The 16,640-nt window shown below is 44.5% G+C and overlaps 1 protein-coding gene across 1 annotated transcript; it reads left to right on the top strand.

Moving 5' to 3' along the window:
• The first annotated feature begins 3,308 nt into the window (after positions 1 to 3,308).
• On the top strand, positions 3,309 to 10,781 carry RPS10 (ribosomal protein S10). The gene is made up of 6 exons (XM_003421031.4): positions 3,309 to 3,418; positions 4,314 to 4,463; positions 4,691 to 4,862; positions 6,641 to 6,718; positions 9,786 to 9,841; positions 10,685 to 10,781. Exons 2-6 carry the CDS (start codon positions 4,314 to 4,316, stop codon positions 10,724 to 10,726), a joined length of 498 nt encoding a protein of 165 aa, XP_003421079.1. The 5' UTR covers positions 3,309 to 3,418; the 3' UTR covers positions 10,727 to 10,781.
• Positions 10,782 to 16,640: the final 5,859 nt, after the last annotated feature.

The raw sequence follows: 16,640 nt of genomic DNA, 5'->3' as shown, positions 1-16,640 counted from the left end.
GGGGTCTTTTGCAGCAGGGTTGCCCAGTCCAATAAGTCATTTGATTTCTCCACTGCTGCTTTCACGGGTGTCGATTTTTAATCCAGGTAAAATGAAATTCTTGACAACTTCAGTCTTTTCTCCGATTATCATCATGTTGCTTTTTGGTCCAATTGTGAACATTTTTGTTTTCTTTATGTTGAGGATTACACAAGGTAATCTCTTTAAAGAGTACATCTGATCCTGTCATTATTGCTTAAAACCCTCCCATGAATTTCATTCCACTTTGAATAAAATCCAAACTCCTTACTGAAGGCCAACGCACCTCTCTAGTCTCATTGACCCTCCCCCACCTTGTCCACTATGTCCTGGACATGCTGGTTGCTTTTTTGGGTCAAGCTCTGTCTTGCTTTGGGGCCTTTCATAGCAATTGTTACCTCAGCCTGGAATGTTTTCCCAGTTTTTATCCCAAGCTTGACTCCTTTTTGCTAAGTTTCAGCTGACATGTCACCTCCTCACTCTCCATTATTCTGCTACCATACCTTGGTCATTTTCTTCATAGTCCTCAGCACCATTTGCAATAATAGAGGTATTTGTTGCTTGATATGGGATCTGTGTGTGTTCCTGCCTCCATTCTATCCCCACTCCCTGGCCCAGTGTTAGCTGCTCAATGCTAACTGCTCAATGGAATTCAGTGAATCCTTTGATGTGTTGTCACCTGACAAGCCTTTTGTAATCTCAGAGAATATCATTATTTACTCAATAACATCCAGTCTCCTCTGCTCTTCTTGAGGTTGCTGTTTATTCCTGAAACATTTATTAAGTATACCTAACATGTATGAGGCATTTTGCTAAATGCTGGAGAAGGTATCAAGAGAGGAAAAAGGCATGGTCCCTGCCCTCAGGAAAGTGCCATCCAGGGATGGAGACACCCATGGGAACAACACCATTTAAGGTGACCTGGGAAGTGCTGTGGGATCCCTTCTCAACCTCTCCTCACTTCACACCCTCTCTAGGTGATCTCAGATCCTCAGAAGGTCTTAGAAGGTGCTTTCACCTCTAACTGTAATCTAGCAATCTCCCATAGAACAAGTTCTGAGGTCTTCATCTAAAATTATACTGGGCATCTTCACCAGTTTGTCCCATGGGCCCCCCAAACGCAACAAAATCTAAAATTGAATTCATCTCGCATGAACAATTTAGTGTTATTTCAGATAAATAGAAAAGCATAGTTTATTCAAGAAATGGTGTTAAGACTCTGGCTAATCCTTTGGAGGAATTTTTTTTTTTTTTTACATCACAAAACCTGCCAGGAGGAAATAAGATTTAAACTTAAAAGTGAAGTCTCATAAAGACTTTGAATTTTTTTCTAAGTGAGCTGGGAGGCTACTGGTTTCAAGCAGGGGGATGACACCGACTGATTATGTTGTAGCACCATTGGTCTAGCTGCTGTGAGGGAAGAAACTTGGGAGACTATATTTGTATAGACTTCCGTTCCAGTGTTGCTGCTAAGTGAGCAGTCACATCTGTGTTTTTTTTTTTTTTCCTGCTAGCTGCTGTTAAGACTCTGACTTCGATGTTCTGCAACTTCCTTAACCTTTATTTGTTGCTGTTGTTTAGGCATGGATTTATTTTTATTTGTCTACGTTGGGATTTGTTGAGCCTGCTGAATTTTAAGTGTGTTGCCCTTCAACAATTTTGGAAAATATTCTGACAGTGCTTCTTTCCCAGTTTCTCTATTATTTCCTAATACATACATATATTAGACTTTCTCACTCTGTCCTCCGTATCTCTTATCCTTTCTTTCAAATATTCCATCTCCTTGAATCTCTGAACTGCACTGTGAATATTTTTTCACTTCTATTTTCCATTTCACTGATATTCTCTTTTGGTGTATTAAACCTACAGTTTAATCTTTTTATTGAATTTTAAATTTAAATCATTTTAGTTTTTATTTCCAGGAGTTTTATGCTTTTTCAAATTTGCTTGACCAGTCCTTATATTATCTTGTTCCTTGTCCATATGTTCAAGCTTCTCTTCTTAAATTACGTTAAACATGCTAAGAATACTTATTTTTAAACAATGAAACAACCACAAAAGCACTTGAAACCATAGGTGAATATTTCCATAATCTTAAGATGTGGAAGGACTTTTTAAGCATTGTACTAGTCTGAAACTATATAGATTTCAATATAAAGAAATGTAAAACTTCTATTTCAAAATGCCATTAAAATCTAGACAAATGAAAATTTGGGGAAATATTTGAAAAATATATGACAAAGGGTTAAAGAATGATTTCAAGTCAATAAGAAAATACTCTCAATAGGAAAACAGGTTATGGATATAAACAATTTATAAAAGAAGAAACATAAATGCCTAAAGAGAAAAGAAAAACGTTTAACAATAATCAAAGAATGCAAATTAAAACAGCAATGAGGTTATTATTTCTTATCTTTCAGACTGACAAAAACGACCAAGGTTATCCGGGAAGTGGGTCTTGTTATTAACTGCTTATGAGAATGTAAGCTGATAATGTCATACTGCAGGTCAATGTGACTTATGTGTCAAAACCAACAAAAAAAGATACCTTTCGTTATTGAACAATTACACTTCAGGAATTAATCCTAAGGAAAAGAGTAAACAATAGTGCAAATATGTGCATGGCATCATTGCTTATAATACTGGAAGATTTAAAAAATATAATCCAATCATAAGAGATTAAAGCATTCATCTGTGGACTACTACGCAGTCATTAAATTTTAGTTATTAACTCAAAAAGAGAACATATACTGGTATGAGAAAAAAACAGGTTACAAAACAACGTGTGACACATTGTTTTATATATACCTACCATTTTTGTTAAAAAATATATTTGTGTGGATACATGAGTCTGGAAGCCTATACACCCAAATATTAACAGTGATTATCTTTATCTTTGGTTGGTAAGTTTCTGGTATTTTTAATTGGTATTATCGTTGGAGCCCTGGTAGCCGGGTGGTTAACACTTACGGTGAGCTAAGGCTACTAACCAAAAGGTCCGCAGTTCCAATCCACCAGGCGCTCCTTGGAAATCCTATGGCGCAGCTCTACCATAGGGTCGCTATGAGTCGGAATTGACTCCACGGCAACGGGTTTGGTTTTTTTGGTTTTGGTGGGAAAAGAAGTAGCGTGTTCCTAAAGGGACTGCACAAACATAAAAGTGACCATGTATCGATGAAGCTCGCGGCGGGAGTTAAAAGGTACATGCATGACTGTCCACCAGGCGGTCCCGGTCCGCCGCCACCTGGAGCCACTCCATGATTCCTCAGGCACCGCCGAGGCCACCCCAGGCAGCACGCGGGTCCTGGCGGGGGGCGGGACCACGCCAGCCCGGAAGAGACGCTGTGCCGCGCATGCTCCTTCCTTTCCAGCCTCGGCCCCCGACGCAGCAGTCGCAGCGGTGAGTTTCCTCGCTCTCCTGGTTCTATCGTCTCCCCATCCGGGCCATCCAGCCGTCGTGGTCACCGCGCCTCCCCGGGGTCGGGGTGGGAGGCACCTCCCCTCATTTCTGCATGCCCATTTCTGAGCAGCGAGAGCGACCAGGGGCGCACTTCTGTAGCATAGGGGGGTGCTAGCAGGCGAAGATTGGCGTCCTAATGGCGGGGGCCATCGGCGGAGAGAGGGAGAGCAGGGGAGGATGCAGGCCAAGGACCAGCCTGGCGGGGCTAGGGTGGCAGCGTCAAGCCTCCAGCACTTTTCCTTCGGGCCAGGACCGCTCACCCCAAGCCTCCTCCTTTCCTGGCCCTGGAGCTCTAGCTTCGGGGAGCGGGGAGAGTGGCGGAATTTGAGGGTTCAGAAGCCTTAGTCCTGCTGTTAGGGGTTCACCTGGCGTGTCCGGAAACGAGGGCCTTCCACCGCAGGCCCCTTCCTGCGTAGCCCTTCAGGTACAATTGCGTGATTCTTCACTAGGTATTGTCGCTGATGGTCTACAAGTATTTTTCACATACAGGGTCTGTGCTCGCTCTCCTCATTCTTCTTTTGTGGTTATGAGAGCCTGTGAAAGTCTGAAGCGAATATGCACCCCCGTTCCGGGTTTTTTTTTTTTTTTTTTTTAATGTCCTTGTTAGTGTTTTTCACCTGAATTGTTTTTGGTGGTGGGGGAAGGAACTGATCTCTGGCGGGATTCAGTTTTGCTGAGTGTGTGTTTCTCCTTCCTGCACGTTCTCTACCGTGTGTTTGAGATCTTTAGCCCAATGATCGATGGTTTCCTGTGGTTGTTTGGAATCAAGAACTTAGTTACGGTACCTGGGCCACGTTGCTCAGAAGTGCTGTTAGTGATTGCCTTCTTCTTACAGATGTTGATGCCCAAGAAGAACCGGATTGCCATTTATGAACTCCTCTTTAAGGAGGGGGTGATGGTGGCCAAGAAGGATGTCCACATGCCAAAGCACCCCGAACTGGCAGACAAGAATGTGCCCAACCTTCACGTCATGAAGGCCATGCAGGTAGTCGGGGGCTGCTGGGCTAGGGTGGACGTTTTCCCACAAACGTTCAAGGCAAATTCCAAGTAGAGGTCAGGACAGCCAGATGCTTGAGGTAGACGTGCAAGCACTTGAAGACGCACTGTGAAATGCTTATGCAGCTTTCCTTTGCACCAGGTTTCTACATCCCAGCCTCTAGTTTCTTGAAATGTATTTTTCTAGATATGCTTAACAGTGGTTTCCTCTTACAGTCTCTCAAATCACGAGGCTACGTGAAGGAACAGTTTGCCTGGAGGCATTTCTACTGGTATCTTACCAACGAAGGTATCCAGTATCTCCGTGATTACCTCCACTTGCCCCCTGAGATTGTGCCCGCCACCCTGCGTCGCAGCCGTCCTGAGACTGGCAGGCCACGACCTAAAGGTATGGTGCCCAAATAAATGTCCAGGGACCTGCTCTGAAGCTGCTTTCTGGTGTGAAATTGGTCGTTTTTCAGGTGTATGTCAGAAGTGGCCTTATAACAATGCCATTGGCGTCATTATTGGAACTGCAGTATGTGGGACTTTGGTCAAGTCCCAGAATCTTTATCCCCCTGTCTGTTGCAGCCGTGGCATGCAGTGCGTAAGGGAAGCGGACTCAGGTTTTCAGGCCAATCCATAAGATGGCATTAAACACCTGTAGTATAGAGAGTAGAATTGGAGAGAGAGTGTTCTTACAATCATGAGGTGAAATGATTTGTGTGCAATGTAGCTTTTGGCTCAGCGCTGGCTTGCAGTTGCATTTTGCCAGTTTGTGATTCTTTTCCTATCTTAAACAAAATTCTGAAAAAAATTTATCCTGGGAACTTTCTAGAAGTTTGTGGGCTAGGGTGATGAGATGAAGACATCCTAAACACAGATCCCCCTCAAACTGTTGAGGCTTCCCAGGAGAGCCTGACCTTGTGGCTCTCAGGTATCTGTGTTTTTTATGACAGTGTTCTAAGGGATCCTGGTGGCTAACTGGGATTATCTATCTTTAGGGCAAAGATTCTCTACTGCATCTTGGAATCACTTAGGAGAAAAAGTATCTCTCTGCACCCGTACAGGTTCTGATTTAGTTGATCCTGGCTGGGGCCTGGTATTTTGTTTGTGTTAACACTCCCCCAGGTGATTCTAACGTGCAGTCAGGACTGAGAAGCACTGCTTTCTGAGATTCAGGTTTAGTTCTGTTTCTACCAGTTACTGCAGGATCAGCCTTTTTCTACACTAAAAAGTAGTCCCTTTTCTACTCCATGGAGCCCTGGTGGCAAAGTGGTTCAGAGCTCGGCTGCTAACCAAAAAGATCAGAAGTTCAAATCCACCAGCTGCTCATGGGAAACGCTACGGGGCAGTTCTACTCTGTCCTATAGGGTCTCTATGAGTCGGAATCGACTGAATGGTAATGGGTATGCTAATCCAAGATAACTGGATAGAGAGGATTTAGGAATACTAGATTAATCCTTATAGTGTTTCTGAGGCAGGTTTTAAAGGTAGCTGTTAACTTTTGGTGAGCCCTGGTGGCACAGTGGGTAAGAGGCCTGCTGCTAACCAAAAAGTCAGCTTTTCACGGCTCCTTGGAAACCCTGTGGGGCAGTTCTAATCCGTCCTATAGGGTCGCTATGAGTCGGAATCGACTCGATGGCAACAGGTTTGGGGTTTATTAAGTTTTTGTTTTTTAAAATAAATCGGTGCCTTAATATTTCTTCCACAGCCTGACTGTAGGTATATAGGGTGTCAGTGGAGAGCTAAAGGATTTTTGTCGTCTTAATATTATATTAGAGGTGGAGGGAGTTAACACTTTGGTTCCTCCCTTCCACTTGTAAAGTTTTCAACTTAGATATGGCTCAGGTTCCAAAATTTGGCAATGCAGATGCTTATAGAAATGGCTAGCTGTCTAAATTTGCCAAGTAATTGGAAAATGTTTATGTTGAGAAGTGCTGTAAAAGAGTGCAATCCTTTGACAGATGTGTGGCATTTTAACTGAGATACGAGTTTTCTGGGCCTTTGAGAAGCCAAATTGTCATTGACAACAGTTCTGGCCCTGAGTGCATGTCCCCGTTAACCCTTCATAACTGATAGTGATTGCCCATTGTTAACAGGAGAGAGAGATTTCAGTGTTCTTGTCTTTAAAGAAACAGAGCTTTGACATTGCCTTCTGTTCATGGTGTGGCTTAATTTATCTAGGTCTGGAGGGTGAACGACCTGCAAGACTCACCCGAGGGGAGGCCGACAGAGACACATACAGACGGAGTGCTGTGCCTCGTAAGTAATGTGCCACCTATGTCAGAGGTGTTGGAGTAGAGTCTCTGAATTCTCAGAGCCAAGGTGACTGGGGAGTGATCCCCAGTTTCAATCTCTAGATCATCAGGACTGCTGGAGTCCTTTGTGCTTCTTCTCTTTTCAGAGATTTGGTTGATGGGAATTAGGAAGAAAGCTGTCTGAGCTTGAGACAGAAAACCTTAGCTGAAGGCCTTTAACTGGAGCAGAACTGACAACTTTCAGGAAAGCAACTAGGAGTTAAAATTTTTAGACCTTCATAGTAGTTCGTTCATTTAGGTTCATTCATAGTATGGATGAAACTAAAGAGGAATCTGAGTTTGAAAACAAAAATGAAGAAATGCTTTTTTTTTTCTGAGTTTGTTGTAAGCCCCTTGAGAGCAGGGCCCATTCGAATTAGCTTTGTTGTTTACTGCAGACATAATGCGAAATCTTATTTTGTGTAGCAAATACTTGGAATAATAGATGTTCATTTATTCAGCAAATACGCATTAAGCGCCTGTCGTGTGCCAAGCCCTGTTCTGGGAGCTGAGAACACAGTGAATGTAACAGACATAAAGCCCTCCTCGTTGAACTTGGAACTTTAGTGATAGAAGACAGATGAGTAAAATAAGTATGTAATATATCAGATCGTGTGGGTGCTGTGGGAGAAAAAGGGAGAAGGATGTTGCAGTTTCAAATAGGATTTTTCGGGAAAGACAGAAGTGAGATGTGAGCAAACACCTGAGGAGGTGAACGGAGCTCTGGGGGAAGAGCATCCAGGCGGGTGAAACAGCAACCCTAAAGACCCTGAGTGAGGGAGGCACCTGGCTTGTTTAAACAGCAAAATGAGAAGACAGCAGGAGAGTTGGAGTTAAGGTTGTGGCTCTGGGCCATGTGTGGAGTTGGAATTTTATTCTGGAGTAAAATGGGGAGCCATTGGTAGTGTTTTTGCCGAGGAGTGACAGGATTTGGCTTGTTTTTAAAGGATCATTCTGCCTTTTATTTATTTTTTTGGCAGAAGTAGTTAATTGCAGAGCCCTGGAAACCCTGGTGGCGTAGTGGTTAAGTGCTATGGCTGCTAACCAAAGAATCTGCAGTTCAGATCTGCCAGGCGCTCCTTGGAAACTCTATGGGGCAGTTCTGTTCTGTCCTATAGGGTCGCTATGAGTCAGAATCAACTCAAGAGCCATGGGTTTTTTTTTTGTTTGTCTTGTTTTTTTAGTAGTGTAGTGGTTAAGTGCTGCAGCTGCTAACCAAAAGATTGGCAGTTTGAATCCACCGAGTGCTCCTTGGAAACACTGGGGCAGTTCTCCTCTGTCCTGTAGGGTCAGTATAAGTTGGAATTGACTCAACGGCAACACGGTTGTGAGTTTGGTTTTTGGCGGTGTAGTGGTTAAGTGCTTAGTTGCTAACCTAAAGGTTGGTGGTTTGAACCCACTAGCTGCGCCACAGGAGAAAGATATGGCAGTATGCTTCCATAAAGATTTACAGCCTTGGAAACTATGGGACAGTTCTACTGTGTCTTACAGGGTTGCTATAAGTCAGAATTGGGTTTGGGTTTTGTTTTAAGTTAATTGTGATATAAAAGCAAGGTGTAAAAAAATTTTTCTTGTCATCCTCACTGATTCTTCACATGTAAATAGAAGTGGGCACTTGACGTGAGTACCTGCCCCATAGGGTTTCTAAGGAGTGCATGGTGGATTCGAACTGCAGACCTTCTGGTTAGCAGCTGTAGATCCCACCCTTAAAAAGTAGTAAGAGTGAATTCCTTCAGCAAGTGCGTACTAAGTGTCGTCCTGACTTGGTGCTGGATAAAACCAGTTTTCAGCTTCTGGGGCTTCTTGCTCCAGAGGAAGTTAGTGATTGCTCATATTAGAAGTCATGACACACAGGAAGATGAGTCAGGAAAAGCAACCCCAGAGGACAGCTGGGCCAGAGCCACAGGGGTCCCCAAGTTGAGGGGAGTGAGCATTTCAGTGAGAGTCTTGGCATGTACGAAGGTGTGGAGAAAGGGAGGGAGACCATGGTAGCTTGCCTTGGTCAACAGCAAGGGGGGAGCTGGCAGAGGAGCCTACAGTGAGTGGTCTGAAATGGGCTAAAAGGAGGCTTAAGCATTGCTCTAATGAGATTTAACCGAACCATATTCACTTCTGCCCCCCACCCCCACAATGTAAAAGTTAAATTTTCTAGTGGCCACATTTTCGTCTTGTTGTATATAGGATCGCTGTGAGTTGGAACTGACCCGGGCACCTAACAACGACAACACTTAGAGAAGCAAGCAGAAACCAGTTAAATGGCTATTAATGTATTTTACTTCATCTGATGTATCTGAGGAAACCCTGGTGGCGTAGTGCTTAAGTGCTATGGCTGCTAACCAAAGGGTTGGCAGTTCGAATCCGCCAGGTGCTCCTTGGAAACTCCATGGGGCAGTTCTACTCTGTTCTATAGGGTCGCTATGAGTCGGAATCGACTCGACAGCACTGGGTTTGGTTTTTAATGTATGTAAGATGGAATCTGTATAAAATTACTGAGATGTTTTACATTTTTTCTTATGTCTTTGAAATCTGGTCTGTATTTTGCACACATCTCAATTCGGACTAGTGTCTGTCATATAGGACAGTGCAGCACTAGATCTCTGTTGTGTCTGCCCCTTCCCTGTGGTCTTATTTAAAGTTGCATGGGACTTCTGTGGCCTCTCATTGCCTTTGCTTCTTTGTTCTTTATTGAACTTCCTCTATAATTGAGGTGCCGATCTGAAACGTGATAAGTTACTTAGTGATAGGGAGGGTCTTATGGGACCTGGAAGGACACATAGTTCAGGCTTTGTGGGTAAGAGGGTCAGGGCAGCCTTCCTAAAGCAGGCAGTAGTTTGTAAAGGCTGTGACTTTTCAAGGGTGACTTAAGGAATGCTGAGAGGTGGGCAGGAAGCAAAGGTGTAATTTACTTGTACTTAGAGTAGTACAGCTGCCAACATAGCCTTCCCAGTGGGGTTGAGTTGGGTGACTTGTCTTCCTCATTCTGCGGTAGATCAGATCAGTTGATGAATCTAAACTGGTGATTCTCATTCCAGCTGGTGCTGACAAGAAAGCCGAGGCTGGCGCTGGGGCAGCAACTGAATTCCAGTTTGTGAGTATCCTCGATGGCCCTGTGGGTCCACAGGTTTTGGGGAAACAATATAATGTGTCAGATTACTTCCCCTCCTTGACCCCATATATTCTCAAACCACAGATTCTAAATTTTGGGTTTGAGACACAGTATGTAAGCTTTTATGTATGAATTACTGAAATGAGTCTCAAAAATCAATACTATGTGTAGCATACTGGTATTTTCTGTTGCACTTAATGCCGGTGATAAGCCCCTAATGTGGCTATATAAACTGAAGCGTATGAAAACAGTGGAGATTAAGTGTGCCCTGGAACCAAGGTGGTCTGGAATTGTATTCTCTGTCATCCGTACAATAGTGCGATCTTGGGCAGGTTCCCCTCTATGCCTCAGTTTTCTCATTTATAAGATAGAGGTGGTGATTGATAACTATCTCAAGGTAGTTGTGAGTTTAGTCAGTCCAGGTCAAATGTTTTGCATGGGGACTCGCGTGTCACCATTACATCAGCTTCTGTCCCGTGGCAGTTCTTTACAGCACACGTTTGCTCTCAGGTCTGAGGTGTGAAAAGGACGTGTGTACAGTAGAAATGAGCTGCCCTGTGCTGAGTGCTTTCGTGTGTGTATATATGAATACATCCTGAGAGGATGGCTGTATTTCCATTTTACAAATGAGGGAGAGGGCCTAGGAGGTGAAGGTGACCCCATAGCCAGTAAGGGGAGGGCTGGGATCGATGGCCTGCACCTGCTTCTAGCTGTTAAACTTCGGGGCTTCTCCAGTAGCAGTGAGGTCTGAAAGTTAGCAAAACCTCAAAAGAGCGAACTGGGTGTGCTGCTAATACTAATGTCATCATTTGTTTTCTCTTGCAGAGAGGCGGATTTGGTCGTGGACGTGGTCAGCCACCTCAGTAAAGTTGGAGGGGATTGTTTTGTGTTGAATAAACCTGTAGCCAGTAAAAAACTAAAAGAGTGTCCCAGTTTGTTTTCATCATGAAGCCTGAACGGAAACGGTGTAAGGGTCAGAATGTAAGTAGGGCAAGACTGGGTTGATTTGGGGCGTTGTCTTTGTCTGCAGTGATGTCACTTGTTGCTGCTAGAGCTGCTGCGGTTGGCTTTCTCATGGGCCGTTTGGTTCCAGCAGGTGCCTCCCTGCAGAGGCGGGTCCGCAGTGTTGGGTACCACACCGCAGGGATGCAGTTGGAAACCTGTGCATTTCTACCACATCAGCCTCCCTGGCTCACTGTGCTTGGTCGGAAAGGAACTGTGTTCTGTTGATCCTGGATTTGAGATTCTGTGCTCATTATTTGGGAATATCTGGGAAGGTAGGACCTAAAAAACCAAAATCCGGTTCAAACTAACAATGGGGGAAAGCCTAGAAATCGTTTTCAGCCAGCAATTCATGTCTTCCCACAATTGGAGTAAACACTGGACAGTTGGTGCTTTTGCTATCCCAAGGCTCCGTGGAAAGGAAAAATGTAATTTCTTGAAGGCCTTTGTAAGTAGTGACTCAGCATATAACGCGAATAAGTGGATGAGCAGTGAGTTCGGGAATCGTAAAAATTGTGTGCATTTTCTGCTGGCTCCAAAAGTTCCCCTTAGTGAAATGAGGTGCATTTTGCCACGTATACTAGAGAGGCAATGAGGGGGGATGAAAGGGTCATTTCTGTGGCCCTTCACAGCAAATTACAGTGGCAAGAGGAGGGCCTTGAAAAAGCCCAGTGAGGGTTCAGGGGGATAGTCTCCAGGTGGGCATACTGACCTTGGCTTGCAGGTCAGTCACCATGATTTAGAGCAGTAAATAAGTGCTCCTGGGGCAAAGGCGAAAACATTTGAAGAACCAGCCAACAGGTGGTAGCTTGAGTCCTGGCGCTATCTCCGGACAGACCCACGAAGGTAAGGTTTTCAGACTGAAAACGCAGCTGATGAAAGTGGGCCGTTCTGTGGCATGGGGTCTCAGGAATTTGTGGAGTACTAACAGCCAGACCTACAGTGATGGATAATAGTTGATTAAGACATTAAAATGCAGGGGATAGCTTTTTCCCAAACCACCCAGGTAGTTGTGTACTGGAAGCCACCAATTTCTTGATACACAGTTGTACTTTCAACCACTAGGTGGCAGCCAATGGCAACCCTGAACACGCACTTAAACTCCTGGAAGGTGAGCCTTGGAATCTGAACCACCAGTAAATAGAAGCTTGCCTTGGCAGAAGGAGATGGTGTTTGAGGAAGCTGTTGCAGTGCGGCTTTGCTGCCTTGCCAAAGATCGCTTTTTATCCAGTTTTCTGCTGGCTCAAGTGATGTCAAGTGGTTTGCCTGTGTTCACACGCCTTGTGATTGTTTAACCTGGATCCTACTGTGAAATGTTAGTAGCTGCCGGCCTTTCTGTTTCCCACTGAGGGTGGCAAGTGGATGGATTTTCTCTGTGGCCTGGATCTCCTGGCCCCAAAGCGTCACTTTTTCAGCTAGAGTCCTCTGCCAGCCCCTTTCCTTGTCATCTGGAATGTATCCTCCAGATGACTCGTGGACTCAGGGAAACCAGTCGAATTGGCAAGGCAGAGCAAGAGCACGTGGATAAAAACCGCAGATGGCCGCGGTCTTGTTACCCACCAGCCTTTCCACCATCACCACCTTGATACATCAGATGGCCTCTGCCAATCAATAATTGAATGGGTGCCAGGGATCAGTGCTGCTAAGTGCTTTAAGAAACAGAAGGCTCAGGAATTTGCCCTTAAGGACCTCACAGTCTGGTTGGACAAATCAAAGCTTTACTTTAATGATGCCAGATACTGTGTAGGTGGTAAATTGCTCAGTCCAGACCAAATTCGAAGGAAGTGGCCCAAAAGTGGGTCTTGTGGAGCAGGGGAAGGGTGAGATGGCATCTTGAAGAGTTGTGGTGGTGTGCGTTGCATGAGGGTGGGAGGAGGTTGGGGAGGATAATCAGGTATTAGAAAATAAAAAGCATCAGATAGTGTCAGAGCATGACTGAAAATGGGGGTGCGGAGACTGATGTACAAAAATTAACTCTTGAGCAAAGCTACAAATGAAACCATTTGATTGCTATTCCTGCCACAGGTGCTTTAATAGGATGGACATGTCTCAGGTCACCCAAGGGGCTGGTGGGTTACAGAGGGACGGGGACTGACGCATCTGGCAGCTGCATGGGCCCAACCATCCCTGGGAGGAAAGCTTTGGGGAAGTTTGGCCCATCACCCTCTCATCTGCCCACTGGTCCTGTTTCTCACCAGCTAATACCACCGTCACAATGGCTCCAAAGGGTTTTGGAGGCTGAGGACTGAAGATACGTTTTCTTAATTTAACATAAGCTTATAGTAGACATGATTCCCTTCTCCCTGAAAAAACATGGTCTCCTATGCACAGTGCCAATAACTTTAAGCTCCAAGTCTTTTTTAAGCCCCACCTCTGTTTTGATGGAAACCCTGGTGGCATAGTGGTTAAGTGTCAAAGCTGCTAACCAAAAGGTCGGCAGTTCAAATCCACCAGGCACTCCTTGGAAACTATGGGGCAGTTATATTCTGACCTATAGGGTCTCTATGAGTCAGAATCGACTCGACAGCAACGGTTTTGGGTTTTTTTCTTTTTGATTAATTTAGTAAACTTCGGAAGCAGCAACTATATGTCTATGTTAGGTGCTGGAGAGGCAAAGGTGTTTAAGATGGAATCAGCCTAAAGGATTTTCAGAGAGACTCGGTATAGCCGTGAAGACATGAGTGCCCAATAGAACGTTCCAACAGAACAGTGTTACCCTGTTGCTAGTCTCCAGAAACCAGGCCTGCTAAGTGAGAACTAAGAAAAGGGAGGCTCACCTGTGCCAAAAGTGGGCTCCAAGGCTTAGGAACACGACCTTGTGGGGTTGTGGGCTCCTGCTGTCTAAAAATCAGCTTTAATAATCGTTAGGATGAGTTTACCAGTCCTCTTACTTGTAAGACCTTGGAGAGATGAGATAGAAGAAAAGAGCTTTGCTGATAGTGCTAATTAAGAGGATTGTTTTAAAACCCACCGTTGAGGGGTCCCAGGTTTAATGGAGGAGTTAATGACCTAGGTGAGAGGCAGCTTTTCTGGTTAGGGTTTCAGGGCAAGGACTTTGGTCTTAGGATGCTATGGAGGGAAGCTGATGGTCTCCTGGAAAGTGGATGGTAGGGGCAGAAGTGTAACCAATCTTCCTGCCGTACCTCTCCCTTTTTGACCTTGCCTCAGGCAGCCAATAACTTCCCCAGGACTATCGAAATCTCCTCAGAGGGGATTTCCCTGCCTCTGGCTTTGCCCTGCTTTCAATCTTCTGCACACCAGCCGATGTTATTTTTCGGAAATACAAATATGAACAAGGCACTCTGCAGCTTAAAATCCTTCAAGGGCTCCATATTGCCTTTTAGAAACTAAACGAGTGCCAAACTCTTTGCATGACTTAGCAGGCCTGTACCACCTTCCATCTGCCTACCTCCAGCTCCATGTCACTAATCACCTCTACCAAAACAAGGCTCCAAATTCCAGGGTCTAGCTAAACTAACTCAAGCTCGTTACCACATCAGGCTTTTTTGCATGTGGTGCTTGGCTTCCCCACCCCCGCCTTCCACTCCACCCATTTTGGGGTCATTGTTCATTTTTCAGATTGTCATCTGTAAGAAGCCTTTCCTGACAGAATCCACCCTCGACACTGGGGTTAGGTGTCCCTCCTGTAATTCCCCAGTTACTCAACTTTATCAGGCTGTGTTAGAGCTGCTTGGACACGTGTCGATTTCTGTCTGACACTGAGCCTAGCTTCTAGTACCTGACTCAGTGCTTCAAACGCAGTAGCTCCTTTGTAATCGTTAGCTACACGAATGATGTTCCATGAGGAGATGATCAAGATGCTGTCCCCTTCTTTGGGGAGAACACTGTGACTAATAATCTCTGTCTTCCTAAACTGAGGATGTAAAAGTCATCAAGATGCACTCTTGCACTCAGGGCTCTGCCAGGCTTTGGGAAGGCAGACCTAGAAACATACTAAGTGGTGGGTGGCCCAGTGGCTATAACTGGAGTCTGATTGGCTTGCAGCAGGGAAAGGGACAAGGATTATCAAGGGGAATGCTTCCCATAGTGGGTCACTGACCACTTGAGCGGAATCATTTTTGGACTGAAACAGCATGAGGCAATAACGATGGCTGGCCCAGGTGGTACCCAATGGAGTAATGGCAGAAGAAGCCTGGGGCTTCTTGGCCAGGGCTAGGAGTTTGTATTTTATTTATTTATTTTTATAGCTTTATTGAGGTTTACTTGGCATGTAATAAAGTGCATATACTTAGAGTGTACAATTTGACAAGTTTTGGCTTATATACCCGTGAGGAAACCCTCGTGGCAGAGTGGTTAAGAGCTACAACTGCTAACCGAAAGATTGCCAGTTCAAATCTACCAGGTACTCCTTGGAAACCATATGGGGCAGTTCTACTCTGTCTTATGTCGCTATGAGTCAGAATTGACTCTGTGGCAGTGGGTATATACCCATGAAACCATTGCTCCAAAAGTTTCCTTCTGTTCATTTATAATCCTGCACTGCTTCCCCCAGGCAAACAGTGATCTACTTTCCGTCACTATAGATCAGTTTGCGTTTTCTAGAGTTTTATATAAATGGTATTACACAGTATATATTCTTTTTTGGGAAAGTGGATGGCTTCGTTTACTTGGCATCATTTGAGGCTCATCAGTGTTGTCGCATGGATCGGTAGTTGGTTCCTTTTTATTGCTATGTAGTATTCCATTGTAGGGATATACCACAATTTGTTTATCCATTCACCCGTCAGTGGGCATTTGGGTTATTCCATCATTTTACTATTATGAATAATGTTGCTGTGCACATCTATGTACAAGTTTTTGTGTGGGCGTATATTTTTAATTCTCTCCGAGTATAAACATAGGTGTGGAATTGATGGGTCATATGGTAAATTCTATGGTTAACATTTTGAGGAACAGCCATACTATTCCCAAAGTGACTGCACCATTTTACATTCCCACCAGCAGTGTTTTAGTTCCAGTTGCTCCTCCTGTTACCAACACTTGGTTTGGTTGTTGTTATTTTAAAAGCCATTCTAATAGCTTTGAGGAGTTTAGATTTTATCCTGTACATTGTAGTGAGCCAGTTAACAATACGAAGGTCAGTACTTGACTTGGAGTGCTGGATGTTTGGCAAATACTGGAGCCTCCGCAACAGTGGTAGGCAGGGGCGCTGCTGAATTTGGGTCTGTGCAGTGACCACACTGGGGCACTGAGTGGTCATGGGTAAACCACTCAGTCAACAGTGACCACAATACACATTCAGCCTGCTAACGAGAAAGGGAGGGGAAATTATCCATCATTTGATTGCCCAGTTTTATAAAGGGAAACTAGGACAGAATGAGGGCATTAGGGAAGAAAATGAAAGGAATTGTTTAAAAAGTTACAGCCCATAGAAAGCTTGGAGCCCATTTCTATTTAAAAGTACTTTATTGGAGGCCTGTGATAAATGAATGGCACAAACCCAAAAGAACAGCTACTTGAGAAATAAGCCCTGCACGGTTTACTGACATATCAAAGAGACCATTGTAAGGAAAAGGGCATCTTTAAAAATAAATAAATATTACATGGGAGAGGATATCCAAGCTGAAGGAATAGGAGGCCTCAAAACAGCAAAACTTTTGAAAGCTAGTTATCAGATGGGATTAGAAATTCTGCAAAGTACCTGCAAGAAATGTCAAAGGAAATAGAGGTTGTTTAAGTGCATGAAAAACAGGAGGTCAGTTGGAGAATCTAGGGGCATCAGTTCATTAATGTGCAAAAGGTATACTAGGGGAATGAA

The sequence above is a fragment of the Loxodonta africana genome, chromosome 1, assembly GCF_030014295.1.
Source record: "Loxodonta africana isolate mLoxAfr1 chromosome 1, mLoxAfr1.hap2, whole genome shotgun sequence".
NCBI lineage: Eukaryota > Metazoa > Chordata > Mammalia > Proboscidea > Elephantidae > Loxodonta > Loxodonta africana.
This window is presented reverse-complemented; position numbering and strand designations above follow the sequence as displayed.